General features: G+C 45.6%; 1 protein-coding gene across 9 annotated transcripts in view; it reads right to left on the reverse strand.

The window, feature by feature from the left end:
* DRC3 (dynein regulatory complex subunit 3) overlaps positions 1–18,681 on the reverse strand; it is a 31,677-nt gene that overhangs the window by 6,402 nt on the left and 6,594 nt on the right. For 7 of the 9 annotated variants that reach the window (XM_075899737.1, XM_075899730.1, XM_075899732.1 and 4 more), the window contains 6 exons: positions 13,499–13,665; positions 10,184–10,330; positions 9,294–9,413; positions 7,373–7,488; positions 4,881–5,052; positions 1,081–1,212 (listed from right to left, as the gene is read on the reverse strand). In XM_075899737.1, coding sequence (XP_075755852.1) covers positions 1,081–1,212; positions 4,881–5,052; positions 7,373–7,488; positions 9,294–9,413; positions 10,184–10,330; positions 13,499–13,665 — 854 coding nt within the window. The remainder of the gene's footprint in view (positions 1–1,080; positions 1,213–4,880; positions 5,053–7,372; positions 7,489–9,293; positions 9,414–10,183; positions 10,331–13,498; positions 13,666–18,681) is intronic. The other 2 variants (XM_075899738.1, XM_025186378.2) reach the window with 2 other exon arrangements.

Here is an 18,681-nt window from a genome sequence, read left to right on the forward strand (position 1 = left end):
AACCCTTCTCATTCTACATGGGCTTCTTGAAGACTTTTCCAGCAGAGCATAACTAACAGCTGGGATTATGAGAGCTTTTGTTTAAATACTGGAAGGTTGGAGCTGCTTCTTCCTGCCTCTTTCAAAACCAGGTAATAGTCTCTTAGGCTATGTCTAAACAGTGAGGCTATTTCAGGATACCAGAAGTATCCCAAAATAGCAACTCCACGTCTTTAAACGCTTTCATTATTTCAAAATATATTTTGAAATCATGGGCGCACTGTTCCAGCATCCCTGTAACCCTCATTCCACCAGGGTTAAGGGACTTGTCAGAATAGCGCTTAATTTCAAAATAAGCTATTTCTAAATTATCTCAAAATAAGCAATGCAATCTGTGTAGTGCAAATCGCATAGCTTATTTCAAGGTAAGGGTGCCGTGCAGATGCACCCTTAGAGCTTCTCCTTTCCCCTAACATCCCTAATAAAAGGTTTAAAACACTCTGGTGCCTCAAGCAGGGCATGTGAACAGCACCTCTGATATTTCTGCAAAATCTATTGGTAACCATTGAAATCAATAAATTAACTCTCTCCTGTGATCTGCAAAGCATCTGCCTTGAACTCCACTATGAGCCACCATAGTCATGCCCTCAGGGGAGGAGGGTGCTCAGCAAATTAGACTAATTTGGGATTGGGGCATGAGTGTAGTTTTTCAGTCATAGCAAAGATCCCATTGAAAGAAGTACACCACTAGAACCTTGAAAATATGTCCTATATTAAGGGGCAACTTCTGCAGTCAGGACCACAAAGTGGCCCAATAATCTGTTGGATAACCCTTTAGCTAATGCCTGCCTTCACCCTCAGTAGCAGCATATGAATAGTAAGCTCTGAGACAACATATAAATACACTGAGTCCAACTCTGCTGCCTTGCACTTCGTGTACAACCTCCCATGCTCCTGTGCAGAATGAGAATAAAGTAGCTGTCAGACCCTACCCAGAATGGTAGAGTTCTGCACAACTGCAACTGCACAAGGTGTAAGCCACAGAGAATCAGCCTCAGTGTTCTCTGCCTGAGGCTTAGCAGAGAGATCACCTTGCCTTACCTCTAGCTGGTCAACCATCTGCATTTCCAGGGTCATAAGTGTGTCTGAGAGCTGACTGATGTCCTCATTGTACTTCACAAGTTTAGACTCTGCAATCTCTAAACTACTTGTATTTTGAATGAGGTCCAACAGCTAAACATAGATAGAAACATACATTATCATTTATGTTCACCATTCCATTGAAATTTAATTAACTGCTATTACATACATGAGAAAAATGACAGAAATGTAGCCGTGTTAGTCTGGTGTAGCTGAAACAAATAGAACAGTGATAGAAATGTAGCTGTGTTAGTCTACACCAGACTAACACGCATACATGAGAAAAGTTTTGGCTCACAATTGGCTGAACTGAAATGTGATGGCTTGCTAAGTGACTGTTAACATGCTCAAAAGTCAGTGATACTGAGGTGTGCGACAATGTTAGCCAACAAGATTTTGCCATAGTGAATAGCATGAAAACTCTTATTCACTTGCCAGTCAGCAAATGGCTTTTTTTCCTAGGCTTCCTACTTCATATCTCAGCTACAGAAATTCTGTCAAAGGAAAAACAATAAGACTTCTGAAATTCATGGCCATCGGGGAAACATTGCCAATTACTCCTTATTAAGAAATGCAGGTCCTGGTCCCTCGGAAATCAAGGAGAATTCTGCTTGATTTCAATGGGCTCAGGATTTGGCACTCTGAAGATATGTAATAGAACATCACAAGTAATGAGTTTGTGTTCTAGTGAATGACACTAAATCTTGCTCTTCAAAGTTAAAGACTGACATCAGCTTCACAGCGGTCAATATGTATCTCTTAGCTCAACAATCTTAATATTGCTAAGCAATGTACATGCTAAGCAAAGGTCATTTTCAAGAAGTGTCTTTGTAATAAATCTCTCCTACTGAAATCTGAGCATTAAAAATATATTTTGAAGAAGTTAATGCACTTCACAGTTGGAGCCAACAGAATGGACTAAAATTAGGCAAGAATCATTGCAGAGGGCTATGTGTAAATCAAAAGAGATCGTGCACACACTGAAATGGTAATGGGGGCATTTCTTTATATAATTTAATCAAGCCAGGAGGCCCCAAGCAATTAAAACCAGGCTCCTGTTAACAATACCTGCTGCTTTAGGGATTTGGCATAATTCTTTGCTCCTTAACTAGCTTCAGAGCAAGCTGAGCTGTCTTGCAGTTCATATAGGCTGCATGGTAGAATTATCACTGGCAAATGGACCCTAGCAATGGTTTATACTTTATCATCACCTTCTAATCTCCTCCCACCCATTTTTATACTTATATTACTAATCCATTTGCCTGACTGACTGTGGCTCCCTCTTTCACCTTGACCTGCTCACTTAGGTCAGAATTTTTCGTATACAAGTTGCCTAAATTCAGCACCTAAATCCCTACCTGAGCTTGTAGGCAGGCAGAGTGCCTATGCTGCTCTAAGGAGCAGACAGACATATTGCCTAAAATCCAAACTTACCCCCATTTTGACAGTGGGGGCGTAACACAAACAAAAATGCTTTGGAGCCGGGGCTCTCATTTTGTTCTGTTTGCACAGCACCTAGCATAATGGGGCTATGAGCATTCCTGAGTGTTCTTCCCCCATGGTTGTTTTTCTTTCCCTCAGAATTTTCATTCAACACCTCTGAGGCCTCATCCCCACTTATCCCCTGGATAAAGTTAAGTCCACTTGCTGGTCTGAGTTAGGGATGTTAAAGATCAGTTAATTGAATAGTCGATTAACCTCAAATTCATATCAATTACTCAACTATTCTATAGTCCCTGCGGGTGGGGCTGGCAGCCAGTGCACTCTGGTCCCACTCCCGAGGTGTCCCCTGCCACTCCATGCTGCTGCCTCTGTATCAGAGGCAGCAGCGTGGGGTGCCAAGGGGGAGCTAGTCTGTGAGGGGAGCCAGTTTAAAAACCAGCTCCCTTCGCAGACTAGCTGCCTGTCACCCCATGCTGCTGCTTCTGTGCAGCAGCCCCTGTCCAGGGCGGGGTCTGAGTCCCGGACCTGGCATGAGCCAGAACTGAGCCGGGCTGCCTGCCTGCCAACTTCTAATATACTTTAAATGAGAGCCACACCAGGGGTAGGTCCCAGACCCGGTGCAAGCCAGGACTGAGCCGGGCTGCTGGCCAGCCTGTTAAAAAATTTACTGGCAAGTGCGGAGGGCTAAGGAAATGCATATAGTCTATATAGCATTAACTGGTAAGTTTTTGCTTATTGGTTAATCAGTTAATTGATTATACTATTACATCCCTAGTATGAGTCAGTGTTAATATATACTGTGCCTTTATAGGATTCAAGCACCTGGTAATAGAAATACTCAGCATCCTGCCACCTTGTTACCAAACACCTAAATAAAAGCAGCCTCATTTCAGAGGTGCTCAGCACTGGTGATCTCATTGCAGCCAGTCATGGGCAGCTCGTTCCGTACAGCTGACAAAGCCCTTCACCAAGATTTAGTCAAGCTGACATTTCCATGGACTTCTTGGAACAAGAAGAACTTGCCCCTCTATTTTAAATGGTTACAAAGGTTATTATAGCTTGAATCTATAATATATGGAGATATACCTATCTCACAGAAATGGAAGGGACCTTGAGAGGTCATTGAGTCCAGTCCCCTACTTCATGGCAGAACCACATCCCTGACAGATTTGCCCTAGATCACTCCCTTAAGGATTGAACTCACAACTCTGGGTTTAGCAGGCCAATGCTCAAGTCACTGAGCTATCCCCTCCTTACCATACTGTGCCATGCCTCGCCGCCCCCAGTGAGCTAGCTTCAGGTCTCTAGAAAGCAGAGCTGATTGAAAAATTGTATTTGTTGCCAAAATATTCAAACACAATGAACTTTTTCTTCCACTGGAAATTATTTTGGGGATTTTTTTTAACAAAATGAAGTGAAACCAAAATGACTGGAATAAATCATTGTAGTGTTGCTGTAGCTGGGTTGGCTCTAGAATATTACAGACAAGCAGGACAAAGTAACATCTTTTATGGGACCAGCTTCTGTTGGTGAGCAAGCTTCTGAGATTCCCAATGTTGAAAAAGAGCTCTGTGTTGCTCAAAAGCTTGTTTTTCTCATCAGCAGATGTTGGTCCAATAAAAGATGTCACTCATCTTGTCTCCTGAATAAATAATGATCCTCTTGACACGTTTTCCCATTCTTCTTCCTTTTTCAGTGGAGGCACAGTACATGGGTATGAACCAAAACATGAAAATAAAATGAAAATTTCTGAATCAAAAATTTTCATTTCAATTAGTTTCATGAAAAATTTCAAAAGAATGTTTTTAGTGAACATTTTCATTATCTTAAAATTAAACACTCCTATTTTTTTTTTATGGAAAAAGCATTTCAGTTAAAAATCTTCCTGCCAAGCCTTTAAGAACCATTAACATGGGGACTTGTCTGTTGTAGTAAATGTATTTATATTATCATTACACTGAATACACAAAGACAAGGACTGTCATGTTTAAAACCACATCAGCTGATTCTGCTTAGTCCCAGAAGCCAGGTTTAACCACTTCCAGCTGACATGATTTTGAACACACCTGTCTTCATTTATATTGAGTGCTAAGTCATGCTCCATATTATGTTAATTAACACAACATCAATCACTCCAGTATAAACAAGCCCATAAAAACATATACAATAAGATCTAGGGCTAGATTTTGATTTCCCTTATGCTAGTGTAAACCTGGAGTCATTAAACTGATCTCAGTGGACCCATACATCCCTGAGGTCAGACTCTGGCCTCTTATACACAGAAATCATTTAAATAAATAAAAGCTGTAATCAAATACCCCCTCATTGTAGTTTTCAAAATCTAGGATTATTTGTATGCCTTGCCGTTGACTGTCCTGTATTGCTTCTTCAAGGCACTCATAGAAGGTTGAGACTTCTGCTTGTCGCTTTTCATGCTCTTTCAGACCATAGGCAAAGAGGTTCTCACAAATGGATACAAATTTATTCTTGTATGTAAACCAGAGTCAAGGAATTCAATCAGTACACTAAGAATGGTTGCATGATAGCCAGCGCTGCTCCACTGTGAACAAATGTTACCAACCTAAATGCATGGCAAAGCATCTTGACGGACAATTCCACTGAGCTCACTGGCAGTTCAGGTGCTGCACTGAGTATTTTGCATCTTGAAGGATGGGGCCACATCTTCTTAATGAACCGGGGCTTTGCTACCATGACAGTGTGGAGAGAGCAACATGGTGGGCACAAAAGTAAATGAGCATTCGCCCCGACTCTTCTCTGCCATGCAAGTAGAATGGAGCATCTGACCCTACCTGTCGCATAGCTGTGAGTACAGTGTTTGTAAAGTTAACAAATCCTGCTCCAAAGCCAACAGCCAGAGCCCTAAACACACGGATTTGGTAGCACCACAAAGATGATGTCTATGAGGAAGGGGAGAAGTTGCAAGTTGCTTAGTAATGGAATTGTTTCAAAAGTCTATTGTATTTAGTCTCTCCTGTGGGTTGAGCCCACAAAAGCTCATGATGCAGGCGGCCCCCGACTTGCGACGCGATTGGTTCCCAGGGAAGAGTCGCAAGTCAGGAGTGTCGTAACTCGAACCCTCATTTACAATAGGCGCTATGCGCCGTAGTAAGTGTGGGTCAAGGATGGAAGTCGGGGGCTTTCGACCTCTTCTGCACTTACAAAAATGGTTGTAAGTGTGGGGGGTCAGAACTCGGGCAGTTACATGTCGGGGGTTTCCTGTACTCTCTAGATGCTTTGTTAGTCTCTAAGGTCCTGCAAAAGTGTTGTTTAAGTTTTTCCAGTTGCAGACTAATGCAGCTACCCCTCTGAAGCTTTCCTGACAAGTGTATAGCAGGGGTGGGCAAAAGGGCCTCCATGGCCCGGATTTGTCCTACCAAGTGAGTTGATCCGGCCCGTGGAGGCCCTACCACTCCGCCCAGCCCCAAGCCAATCAGGACGTTGGGGCAGGAGTGCGTGAAGTCTCCTCCTGCCCTGTGAGGGGTGCAGCACTTCTAAGCACTGCACACTCCTTGCAGGATGGAGGCACCATAGGAGGAAATTTTGTGCGCTCCCCCTACCCTCAGACCAATCAGGGCTTTAGGATAGAGGGAGTGTGTGAAGTCTCCTCCCACCTTTCAAGGGACTCAGCACGTAAAGTCAACCGCCACCTGCTGCTCAGCTGGCAGCTAACTTTAAGCCTGGCACTCCCTTGCAAGCAGGGGCTGGGAGCGAGAGACTACATGTGCTCCCCCGCATGCCCTGACTGACCTGGGAGCAGCAGGGGGGAGAGTGCAAAGTCTCCTCCCACCGCCAGGGGCACAGGTACCTAGAGGGAACCGCCAGCTGTTCAGAACAACTGCCATGTTTTTTCTGGGGAGGGAGGTAAAGACTTTGCATGCTCCCCCACCCTCAGACCAACCATTGTCTGTGGGTGGGGAAGCATGGAAGTGTCCTGGCCCCGCCCCTTCTGCTTGAGGCCCCACCCCTTCTCAGAGGGGAGGGGGCTCACTGACTGCTGCTGCCCCGTGCCAGAACACTCCCCAGGTAATCCCCTGGGCCTCCCTAGACCCTGTGGCTAACATGGGAGACTGTCCTGTCCATAGGACATTGAGGCAGTGGTCCCCAAAGTGCTGATCCTGGAGCGGCCTCCCCAAAAAGGACAGGACAGCTCCTCCCACATGGCTACCATGACCTTGTATATAATTGGCAGGTTGTGAAATATTTGATTTGGATAATCCTCATTATTCTCCCTGTGCCCTATCACTTCAACTGTAATATGATTTTAGCAATTGCTATCTCACAACTGCTGCAGATGTAAATTAACTCTCTCTGCCCTTTGAGAGATTGGTTGCATTCTGGGCTTTAAGAGACTGCCAACGCCCTGATTTCCAGATGTTTAGAAGGCATTGGCTTTTAATAGCAAGTCTGATTCAAGTGGAGAAAAAACAAGATGGTGATCGGAATGATGTGACTGTAAAACACTGAAATCTCATGATCTTGTTGTTATTGGAACCAAGCCTTTTTTACAAATGGGATTTTCTAATGTAGGGTTTCCAGTTTGCCAATGGGACAAAGCATTTCTTTATAGCCCTTGGGTTTCACGAAATAGCAGAATTTAAAATTGTCAGTGCTCTCATGATCTAGCAGTACTTTTAAGGCACTAGACCAAGACTAAATATAGCAAGTCTCCAATCTCAGATCAATACAGCTTTCAGGTCTATATAAAAGAACAGATGAAAAATCCCTGTTGATGTACATCCCTGTAAATTGAAGTCATTAGATTTTATCACTAGATTTTCTAACAGAAGGATATGTCTCCAGCAGATCAGCCATGCCAGGGAGGTAAGCCAGTCTGACAGCTTCTGTATCTTCTGCATACATACTCTCAAATAAGAAGGGTCCATTCAGGTACTCAACATAAGCAGCCTTTGGAAAGAGTCAGTACAATATTGAAGAAAAAAAAAAAACCAACAATCCAAAGAGTACCAACTTGTTGCAGAACATTAGTACCATCTTGCTTCTTTTTGGAAAGCATTAAGAGAGGTTCAGTCAATCAGCCCAGCTGAATGGCCCCCTGAAACCAATAGCACCTTAATATCTTTGGGGATCTGGGTTGACATTGTTAACTGTCCAGTTCTGAATGACAGGTGCCTCCTGGAATGTGAATCTCTTACCAATGGACCAGTTCATTATTACTATATAGTTGGGGGGGGAAGAGAGGTTTTTGGCTCTCCACGGAAAACACTGTGCAATCATTAGTAAGTTTTTCCTTCTCCACTGGAATTAGACAATGGCTCTTTCACCAATCAATGTGACAGAGCAATTCAACACCACTTTGTGGTTCTGCAGCGTGATATCTAAGCTACTCAGGCGTAAATGAAATAGATTTTGTGAGACCCTATGCAAAAGAAGACATGAAGGGCTCCATGCAAACCCCTCAGCATCTATGATTTCTTCCCTGGTCTCACCTCCATGTATCTGGCACTTCTCCATGTCAATGTTAATGCATAGGGATCTATGTTATTGTGGTGGTGGCACAGGCCTCCGACAGTCAACCCATGGGAGTGCCCTACAGATCGGTACCTGCTCCTTGCTCTGCCATTGTGCTTCATGTAGTCAGAGAGGGCACGTCTAAATTACATTCCTGTTTCAAAAGGGGAATGTAAATGAAGCAAATCAAAAGTGCAAATGAAGCGCACATTTAAATATCCAGCACTTCATTTGCATATTTGCATCAGAGCGCTTTTTCGAAAAACCCTTTTTCAAAAGTGAAAGAGCAGTCTAGACCGAGTTCTTTTGAAAAAAACACCCTTTTTTGAAAGAACCCGCATTCTTCACTTTTTCAGGAGTACGGGTTCTTTCGAAAAAGGTTTTTTTTTTCCCCACTTTCAAAAACCCTTTTTCGAAAAAGCGCTCGGACGCGAATATGGAAATGAAGCACAGGATATTTAAATCCGCGTTTCATTTGCACTTTCGATTTGCCTCATTTACATTCCTCTTTCAAAAGAGTAATGTAGTCTAGACACAGCCAGAGTGTGGAACAAGCAAGTGGCATGGAAACAAACCTACAGTGCTCCCATACTGCCAGCACATCAATGGAGGTAAGAGAGCAGCACTCAGACAGTCTAAGGATAGCTGATGGCACCATTCTGCTGTATTCCAATCTTATATCTTGACTATTTCCCTGCTGTGATCTTAGAATCAGTCATAAAATGAAATTAGTACTGCAATATTATCCAGTCACTGATTGTGAAGGGGGTGGGGGAATCACTGCACCATGAATAATGCTAACAGCTCAATCAGATCTGATATTGTGTTAATCTAGCATCAGGCTGACAAGAAACCAAACTATAATTTACTCTGGAGCTTCCCTAAATCAGGGTCCGTCTTGTAGATTTCGTTGTTCAGCCCAATGACCTATGTTCCTGCATATCATGCATATGACATAGCAGCTTCAGTTTTCATTGAAAGGTGATATTTACAGACCCCAGAGATTAATACTCACTTTATTTTTATTTCAATCTATGTTAAGCTCCCATTAAATCTTCTAACACCGTGGTGTCCAACACACTAACCACATGTGGCTATTTTACCGGTTGGGTGTGGTGAGTTGGTTTGAATAATGTGGCTAGTTTGCTAGAGCTTCAAAACTGGTTGGATACCACGGTGGGTGAAAGAGAAGCCAGTTGGTTTCTTTGCAATGTGCATACAGTGAGCCTCAGATAATGTACCTTGTGGTACTCCAACTCTTTCTCCTTAGCCTGCTCTTCCTCTAGCTTAGCCAGGACCTGAGCTTCACCTTGCTTTAGCTCATCAATGGCATACTGATATTTCATTTCTGCAACTTCTCGCTGGGAAATACAAACAAAGAAAACATTTGGGTTAGATTACCCTGGCTCGTAATAAATCTTGGCTCAGACACAGCTCACTGTGTAATGTACATCCATCCAGACTGCTGTTGCTTTCCTATGCTAGGTATAATCTACATCCTGTAAATAAAAAAGGCCCAGAGAGGATATATCTGATGGCTCTTATTTGTCTAGAGAGAATTTCAGTAAGACAACAATTGAAGAAAAAAAAAAAAAAGCTACATTAACCCTATGAATGTTGGCGTAGCCCACCAATGGGCAAACTTGGCTAGTGAGTGGATCCTCACACAAGTGGCCCTCCATCTCAGTGGACCCTAAAATTGTCATAATCAAGACAGTCTCTTGGGATAGGGTCGTTTTTCTAACTGCGCTTGCATGTCTAGAATTTGCAGGGTGTGCCAACTGAACTACAGCAGCTCTTTGATTGAATGTAGAGGGAGTGCCCAGCTCTCACAGTCAACGTTGTGTACAATTAGCACACACTTCACTTCATATGCCTTTGCTTTAGGTGCCTGTCACTTTAATAATACCAGTAGGAAAAAAAACTATGTGGACAGAAACCAGTAGAATCTGGCAACTCTGCACGTGGACAACGATAAACAAAATGTCTTGCAGGCCAAACATAGAACTCTAATGGGCAGCTTGCAGCCTATGGGCTGCAAGTTTCCCACCACTGGTCTAGTCTCAGAGTGCCAGCAAGCGTGTGTCCAGTCTCCAAATGGTTGCATTATGGGGACGGTGAAAGTACATACTGTGTTCTCATCCACAAGCCTGAAGTCCAAGTACACCAGATCTGGAAGGTGAGCAGCAATAAACATTGAATACTGTTCATTTTCACAGAGAGGGTTCCCAGTGAGATTCAATGTACGTAGGTTTTTAAACTTCCTGAGGTAGACCACCTATGCCAAAAGAACAGAAATGCTGCATTCCCACACACTATAGAAAAGCAGAAGCAATGTTGTCGAGGGGTGTCTTGCCCATCCCCCTCTGAGGGTGGTGAGGAACCCTCTGCAGCCTTTTGAACTCTCTCTTGGGGTAGTGTGGCTTAACAGCCAGAGTCAACAGTAATGCTCCCCCTTCTCTTAGGGGCACCAAGGCCTACTGGCCAAAGAGCCAATACCATTGCCCTGTGTTCGAGGTAGTACAGCCTAACGGCTACCAAAGCTATATACATCCCCCTGTGTTTAAGGTACTAAAGCCTAGCGGCCACTAACTTTATATACTTCCCCCTGTGTTCAGGATACTACGGCCTAATGGCCACCGAGTCTATACAGTATGGCCTAGTGGCCAACCAATCAATATATTTTTCCCTGTGGTCAACATGGCACGGCCTAGTAGCCAGCGGCAGAATGTTAGGCAAATCTCTCTGTATTGGGGTTTGAGAGCAGGGGGTAGGGGAACTCCACCCATGTCCCAGCCCAAGGCCCTGCCAGCAGTGGTGCAGTCCTCTGCTAGCTTGGTGGGGAATTCCACCACAACATGCCAAGCTCCCAGGGAACAATTCACCACCCTGGGCTGCTTCCTACCAGTATCCTGTAGGTAATCCTCTCCATCCCTTCGCTCCAGTCCAGGAGCTTCCCCTGCAGTCCACCTTGGCTTGGCCGTCGCTGCTTGATCTGTCTGTGCTTCATTCATAGGAGCTCCTGCAGCATCTCCTTCCTCTGCTGCAGTCAGCCCTGACTAAGCAACTCCACAGGCCTTTATAGCCAGCCTCCAGCTGGAGCATGCCCAGCAGGGCTGGGGGTGTGGGGCCTCCTTAGACAGATGACCCAGATTAACCCCTTCAAGCCCAGTGCAAATACACCCCATCACAAATGCCTTGAACTTCAGGACAATTATCATCTCCAGCCTACCTCAGGACCTTGCTCACATCCCCTTCCTTCCAAGAGAAGGTAGGAAGTAGCCCAGGGTGGTGAATTGTTCCCCAGGAGCTCGGCATGTTGTGGTGGAATTCCCCACCAAGCTAGCAGAGGACTGCACCACTGCTGGCAGGGCCCTGGACTGGGACATGGGTGGAGTTCCCCTACCCCCTGCTCAAAAGACGTAGAATAGCTATTTTGGGATACCAAAGGTATCCCGAAATAGCGCTGCAGTATAGACATAGCCAAGAACTGGCCCAATCAGTGAATAATTCAAAAAAGGGAAAAGTTAGCTGACATTAGTATTTCCTACTTGAATATCTTACTAGAAACTTACTTCAGACTATACAGAAAGTGAGACTTTGAAGGGGGGTTGCATTTCTAAAAAGGAGTTCAGATTCAGGGACAAGTGACAATAGAACAATGACAGAGCTAGAGGATATGCATGGAAGTATGTGGATCTATAGATAGATGCTGTGATGGGGTGTAACAACTCTGCACTGGAGCTCTGTTCTGTTCCAACTGGAGGCCAGCTACAAAGGCGTGTGGAGCAGCTCAGTCTGGGCTGACTGCTGATGAGGAAGGAAGTGCTGTAGGAACTCCTGAAGGGGAAACACAGGTGCCCCCAGATGCCATTGCCAGTCAGCAGGGAACCAGAGCAGAAGCCCCACGATGGAGGAAAGAGATGGAGAAGACTATGCAGGAGAGATTGGCAGGAAGTAGCCCAGGGCAGGAAGTTGTACGCTGGATGCTTGCTGTGTTTCAGTAGGATTCCCTGCTGAACTAGTAGTGGATCACGCTACTGCTGACAGGGCTCTGGGCTGGGACCCAGTGGAGAGGTCAGACCCAGGTCCTATCGTCCATCCTCATTAACCCCAAAAGAGGCTCTATCCTCCACATTGCTATTGACTCAGGCTGCTAGGTCATACTGCCCTGTAGGAAGGGTACTTTGCTGTTGACTCTGACCACTAGGCTACCCTGCCCTGCAGGAAGAGGGTGTTGATATTGACTCTGGACTCACACTGCTTTATGTGAAAAGGATGTTGATATCGATTTTGACTGCTAGATCTGACTGCCTTGGTGAGAGAGGGTATTACTGTTGACTCTGGCCACTAAGACGCACACAGGATTGTGCGCTACTTCTGCAGCCTCAGAGGCCCAACACCCACCCCCTGAGGGAAATGGATGGGCTTACCCTGACACAGATGGTTATGTATGGGTAGAAATGAATTGATGTATAATGAGTATATTTGGGGAGAAAGGGCTGAATGAACACTGTATATATTTTAGAATATATCCATCTGTCATCTGTGAGTCTGTTTATTCAATAACTCTTCCTAAACAGTAAGAGCTAGGACAACCAAATTTGATATGAGGCTTCCTTTTATCTTAACTTAGGGTACGTCTAGACTACATGCCTCTGTCGCCAGAGGCATGTAGATTAGGCTACCAGACATAGGAAAATGAAGCGGCGATTTAAATAATCGCCACTTCATTTTACTATGCCTGGTAGCCTAATCTACATGCCTCTGGCGACAGAGGCATGTAGTCTAGACGTACCCTTAAAGCAAGGTCAGGAGTTGGCTGTGCCAAGAAAACAGGAAGTGCTGGGAATGGGACTGTTTTCCATAACATGAAAAGGGAGGGGGCATAGTGAGGAGGGATGAGATACTGAGAGTGGCCACTGAGGGCAGTGAGGCAGGGGAGAGTGCTGAGTGGTCACTGGAGGCAGCTGCACCACCAAGGAAGTGGCCAGCAGGGTTGGGGTTTGCCATCTTGTCTGCCACCAGACTGGTAAGCAGCCTCCTATCCAAACCCTCCCCCCCACCCTCAGCACTTGGCCACAGCGCCAGGGAGCTTGTGGGGACAGAAGGTCCCTGGCACCCTGGAGGGGAAGAGAAAGTCCTGCTGGATGGAACCTCATGCTCTGAGCACCTTTTCACCCCCAACCCTCACCCTCACATCCCCCATGCTCCTGACATGATACCCCACATCCCCAAAGCCCTTCCCTGACGCCTGAACACACACCCTACATCGCCAGGCCCCTGCCCTGAAGGACCCAGGCAATACCAAGTAAGTCTTCTAGTGGATATATATGGAGTTGGAGGGAGGGGAAGAAGGATGTATGGCTAGATAGATACATAATTGGTATTTATAGGTATGATTGATAGATTAGGAAGGAAACTGACAAAAAAAAGCAATTCTTACATTTTCCAAAGCAGTTATATTATTGTTTCCTATAGAAAAGACCTGTAGCTCTTGTAATGTGTCCAAATTCTCAATCTTAGATATTCTATTGTTGTAGAGGCTCAAGTCCTGCAGTTTAACCAGAGATTCCAGACCTTCAATGACCTCAATATTGTTGAAGGACAAATCTAGAAAAAAAATTAGAAGTCAAGAAGTTTTACAAGCAAATTGTTTGATTATGTTACTGTATTTTCCGGCGTATAAGATGACTTTTTATGCTAAAAAACATCCCCCAAAAATCGGGGGTCGTCTTATAGGCCGGGGCTTTTCTCGCCCCGGAGGACACAGACTGCGGGACCTCGCGGTCCCGCCGCCCGTGTACTCTGGGGCGAGAAAAGCTGCTCCGTGTCTCCCTGATCTGCTGTCCCGCTGCCGGCGTCCTCAGAGGCTTTGCTCCCGGTGTCCCTGGTCTGCTGGAGACAGTCCCCAGCAGACCAGAGGCACTGGGAGCAAAGCCGAAGCGGCGGCGGGGTGCCGCGCTTCTGAGGCTTTGCTCTGGCAAAGCCTCAGAGGCGCGGGACCCCGCCGCTGCTGCGGCTTTGCTCCTGGTGCCTCTGGTCTGCTGGGGACCGTCTCCAGCAGACCAGGGACACCGGGAGCAAAGCCGCAGCCGTGGCGGGGTCCCGCGCCTCTGAGGCTTTGCCAGAGCAAAGCCTCAGAAGCGTGGCACCCTGCCGCCGCTTCGGCTTTGCTCCCGGTGCCCCTGGTCTGCTGGGGACCGTCTCCAGCAGACCAGGGACACCGGGAGCAAAGCCGGGGAGGCGGAGGGGTCCCACGCCTCTGAGGCTTTGCTCTGGCAAAGCCGGGGAGGCGCGGGACCCCGCCATGGCTGCGGCTTTGCTCCCGGTGCCCCTGGTCTGCTGGGGACCGTCTCCAGCAGACCAGGGACACCGGGAGCAAAGCCAGGGAGGCGGAGGGGCGCTGGGGCGCTGCCGGTTGGCCTCTTAAGGGGGGGTAGTCTTATATGGCGAGTATAAGACGAAAACCTATCTTTCAACTAGAAAATTAGGGGGTCGTCTTATACGCCCAGTCGCCTTATACGCCGGAAAATACGGTAAGCTAATCATTACCTGGTGCCTGCAGTTTATACTTGTGTCTAGCATATATACTTGAACCTCTGTAACCTAGGTTTCCGTGATCTAGGAAGGTGGTTTGGACTCTGGCAGGGGAAGAGGAAGTGGCTCTGTATGTTGGCACTTCCCCTCTCCCCTCATCTGGGGGAATGGTAGCGCAGTGAAGTGCTGTCAGGAGGCTCTCCCAGACCCCTCGCCCCCACCTCCACCCCCAGCATGCTCCTGCACCTTCCTTCCATCTGAGACCCTGCACCTCCCACACCCAATGGCCTTCATTATGGCAAACACCCATGGTCTGGAAAATTCCATAATCAGCATAGGCTATTTCCCAAGGTTGCTGGATTAAAGAGGTTCAAGTGCATTTTAATTGCTTTCCCAGGCAGCAATCAGTATTCCTGATGAAGCCCTGTCAGGGCTGTTCCCCACTCTGGCACTCAGAATGCAGAAGGTGGGGGCCTGGAAGAAACCTTAAATACCTTGCCTCTATAGTAGGCTTCTGCTTAAAAAAACCCCCCAAGGCTATAGATTCCCTGGCCTTGGGAGATAGGCTGCCACCATCAAGTGAATTAAGAAAAACCCTGAAAACCAGGAATAAACACTTGAACTTCTTCCCAAGGGGTACCCCAAGCTCTTTTGCCACAAGAGAGCTTGAAAAAAGAAACAAAAAACACAGAAAAACTGTGTCTCTGATAGCTCCCCTCTTAGGCTAGCAGGTACACACACAGACCTCCTGTTACCTTCTAGGACACAAGAACCAAATCATCACCTTAAAAAGGTGACTTTATTAACAAAACAAAAAGATATACTTGTTAAAGCATACTTGGTTGCTAGGTGTTACAGGGCAATTAAGAAAAGAACAGATCAAAACACAAAGAAACAGTCTCTTCTTAGATAAGAAAGGGCTTCAACTTAGATATGGTGAAGGGAGAGCACATGGAATTCACACAGAGAAATTTAACCAAACAGCAAAATAAAGAAAAATACCCTGACCACGACTAAACATACATTTCTCTATGATCCATACTTCAAAGCCCAGTCCATTCCCATGCCCAATTTTTCTTGTAGGCATGGTAATTCTGTTTGATTACTTCATCTTGCTTCCTCCAGCTGCTAATTTAGAACTCTCTAAAGGAACAGCAGCCAACTATCTATATTGAATCTAACTTCCAACAGTCTTTCCCATTGGCTTTCTGCCAACCCTCCAAGCTACCTGAGTTTAACCCTTTAGTTCCCAGGTGCTGGCCAGCACTTCTATCCATCTCAAGCGCTAAGAAAGGCTTTCACTTTTTACTCTCAAGGTTCTGCATACAAGCAACACTCTTCCAGCAGGGAAGGAATAGATGCAACTTTTTCTATCATTTGTCCATGCAGCTCTTAAATCAGACAGAGGGTGTGTGCAGGAGATGCAGAGAAGAAATTCACTTAGATCTCTTGTATGGAAGTGCACAGCACACATAAACGGGTTAGGAAATGCTTAAAGAGATGTAATCTACAAGAACATTTCTGCAACAAATTTGATAGCACCAGCTAGTTTTCTTTTCCTTGGACTGTTATCTGCATCTCTAAATCATCACCCTACTGGTGATGCACCCTGGGCCAACTCCTGCTCTCTCAATTCATGAAACCCCAATGAAATCAGTGGAGATACACAACGGGAAGAGTTTGCCCATTGTTGTTATTTGACTCATGGATACCTTGACTCATCTTATTCTTCAAGAACATTCCATTCAGCACCCTACACTTATATAAAGATCAAGAGTACAAATTTCAAACTTGTATAGGTGATTTAGGAGCCTGCTTCACATTTTCAACAGACATTTAGGAGCCTATGTCCTATTGACTTTCAATGAGGCTTTGGCTCCAAAGTGCCTAAATCCATTTTGGAAAATGGGATTGAGGCACCTTTGAAAATGACACTTTAAGCATTTCCAATCTAGCAGATGGACAGAGATTCTTAGAATCATAGGGTTGGAAGAGACCTTAGGAGGTCATTGAGTCCAACCCCTGCCCAAAGCAGGACCAACCCCAACTAAATCATCCCAGCCAGGGCTTTGTCAAGCCTCCTCCCTAGATAACCTATTCCAGTGATTTACTACCCTCTCAGTAAAATAATCTCTCTCTCTATATATATATAAAAAAAAGTTTTTCTTGCCGCACAACAAAATGATCTCATCAGACTCTGGCAGAGGGGGGTTGGCGAGGCCCCCTAGTTTTTCCTAATATCCAACCTAGACCTTCCCCACTGCAACTTGAGACCGTTGCTCCTCATGCTGCTGTCACAAATGAGAACAGCTTCCTCCCCACTTTTCAGATAGTTGAAGGCTGCTATCAAATCTCCCCTCACTCGTGTCTTCTGTAGACTAAATGAGCCCAAATCCCTCAGCCTCTCCTTATAAGTCATGTGCTCCAGCTCCCTAACCATTTTGGTTGCCCTCTTCTGGACTTTCTCCAATGCGTCCACATCCTTTCTGTAATGGGGGACCCAGAATTGGATTACTTTGCAGTATTCCAGATGTGACCTCACCAGTGCCAAATAAAGGGGAATAATCACTTCTCTAGATTTGCTTACAATGCTCCTCCTAATTCAACCTAATATGCTGTTAGCCTTCTTGGCTAAAAGGGCACATAGTTGACTCATATCCAGCTTCTCATCCCTGTAATCCCTAGGTCTTTTTCTGCTGAACTGCTGCTTAGCCAGTTGGTCCCCAGCCTGTAACAGTGCTTGGGATTCTTCTGTCCCAAGTGCAGGACTCTGAATTTGTTTTTGTTGAATCTCATTAGATTTCTTTTGGCCCAAACCTCCAATTTGTCTAGGTCATTGTGGACCCTATCCCTAGCCTCCAACGTCGGACCCTATCCCTACCCTCCAATGTATCTACCTCTCCACCTAGCTTAGTGTCAGATATCTCCCTCACGCAAGTCATTAACAAGGATGTTGAACAAAACCGTCCCCAGTACTGACCCTTGGAGCACTCCACTTGATACCAACCGCTAGCCAGACATCGATCACTACCTGTTGAGCCCAACAATCTAGCCAGCTTTCTATCCACCTTACCATCCATTTATCCCAGATGTGATATTTTTTGCAAGGGGGAGCCACTTCACAATCTTTGGTTTGTGGTCATGGGCCAGCTCTGCCCCCAGAAGGGGCAAGGCCTCAGAGAGAAGGGGTGGTTCCCTCTAGGTGCTGCGTGCCCCTAGTGGGGAGGAGGGAGCTTCCAGCTGCTCTGAACAGTAAATGACTTCGCACACTCTCATGTCCCCAGATCTCGATTGGCTAGGGGACCAGGGAGCGGCAGGGCAGGCTGCAGGCTGGATCAAAGGGCTTCCTGGACTAGATCCAGCCCAGAGGCCATATCTTGCCCACCCTGATTTATCCAATCCATACTTTCTTAACTTCCTGGAGAGAATACTGTGGGAGACCATAACAAAAGCCTTGCTAAAGTCAAGGTATATCACGTCCATCACTTCTCCATATCCACAAAGCCAGTTATCTTGTCACAGAAGGCAATCAGGCAATCTTCTGTCAGTTTTGAAAATGTCAGTTCTAGCTTTTTTCCCAAAAATATGTTTTCTTAAATATTTATTTTTAATATTTCAGTTAAAAAAAGATGATGTGATATTTGTGTGCTCCGACATGTAGCAATCAAATGGAGGGGCACTTCAGAGAACTGACTGTGTCCCTGGGGAATGCCCACCATAGCAGCACTTGGGAGAGGATGCAACATCCTGTTTTCATTGTGGAGCTGCAGATGGTAAAAGAGACTTTTGTTCGGAGTGGAACTGAGCTCCACTGTGTTCTAGTTCCAACTTCTTAGAGCTGCACGATGACCTCATCAGGATGTTTTTTGTTTGATTTCAGAGTCGATATGCCCAACATAACACTCTCTTTGGAAACTGATTCCTGATACTAGAAAGCAACTAGATCATGAATGGAAGCTAGAGTTCTAGGATTCTACTGGCAAACTCAGAATAGTGCCCAGAGGAGAACAGATGTCTCTTAACTTAAGAGTTTAATCTATATCTTTATTACTTGGAGGCTACCAAACATAACATGTACATTTTACAAAA

This window comes from Pelodiscus sinensis, chromosome 16, assembly GCF_049634645.1.
Source record: "Pelodiscus sinensis isolate JC-2024 chromosome 16, ASM4963464v1, whole genome shotgun sequence".
NCBI lineage: Eukaryota > Metazoa > Chordata > Testudines > Trionychidae > Pelodiscus > Pelodiscus sinensis.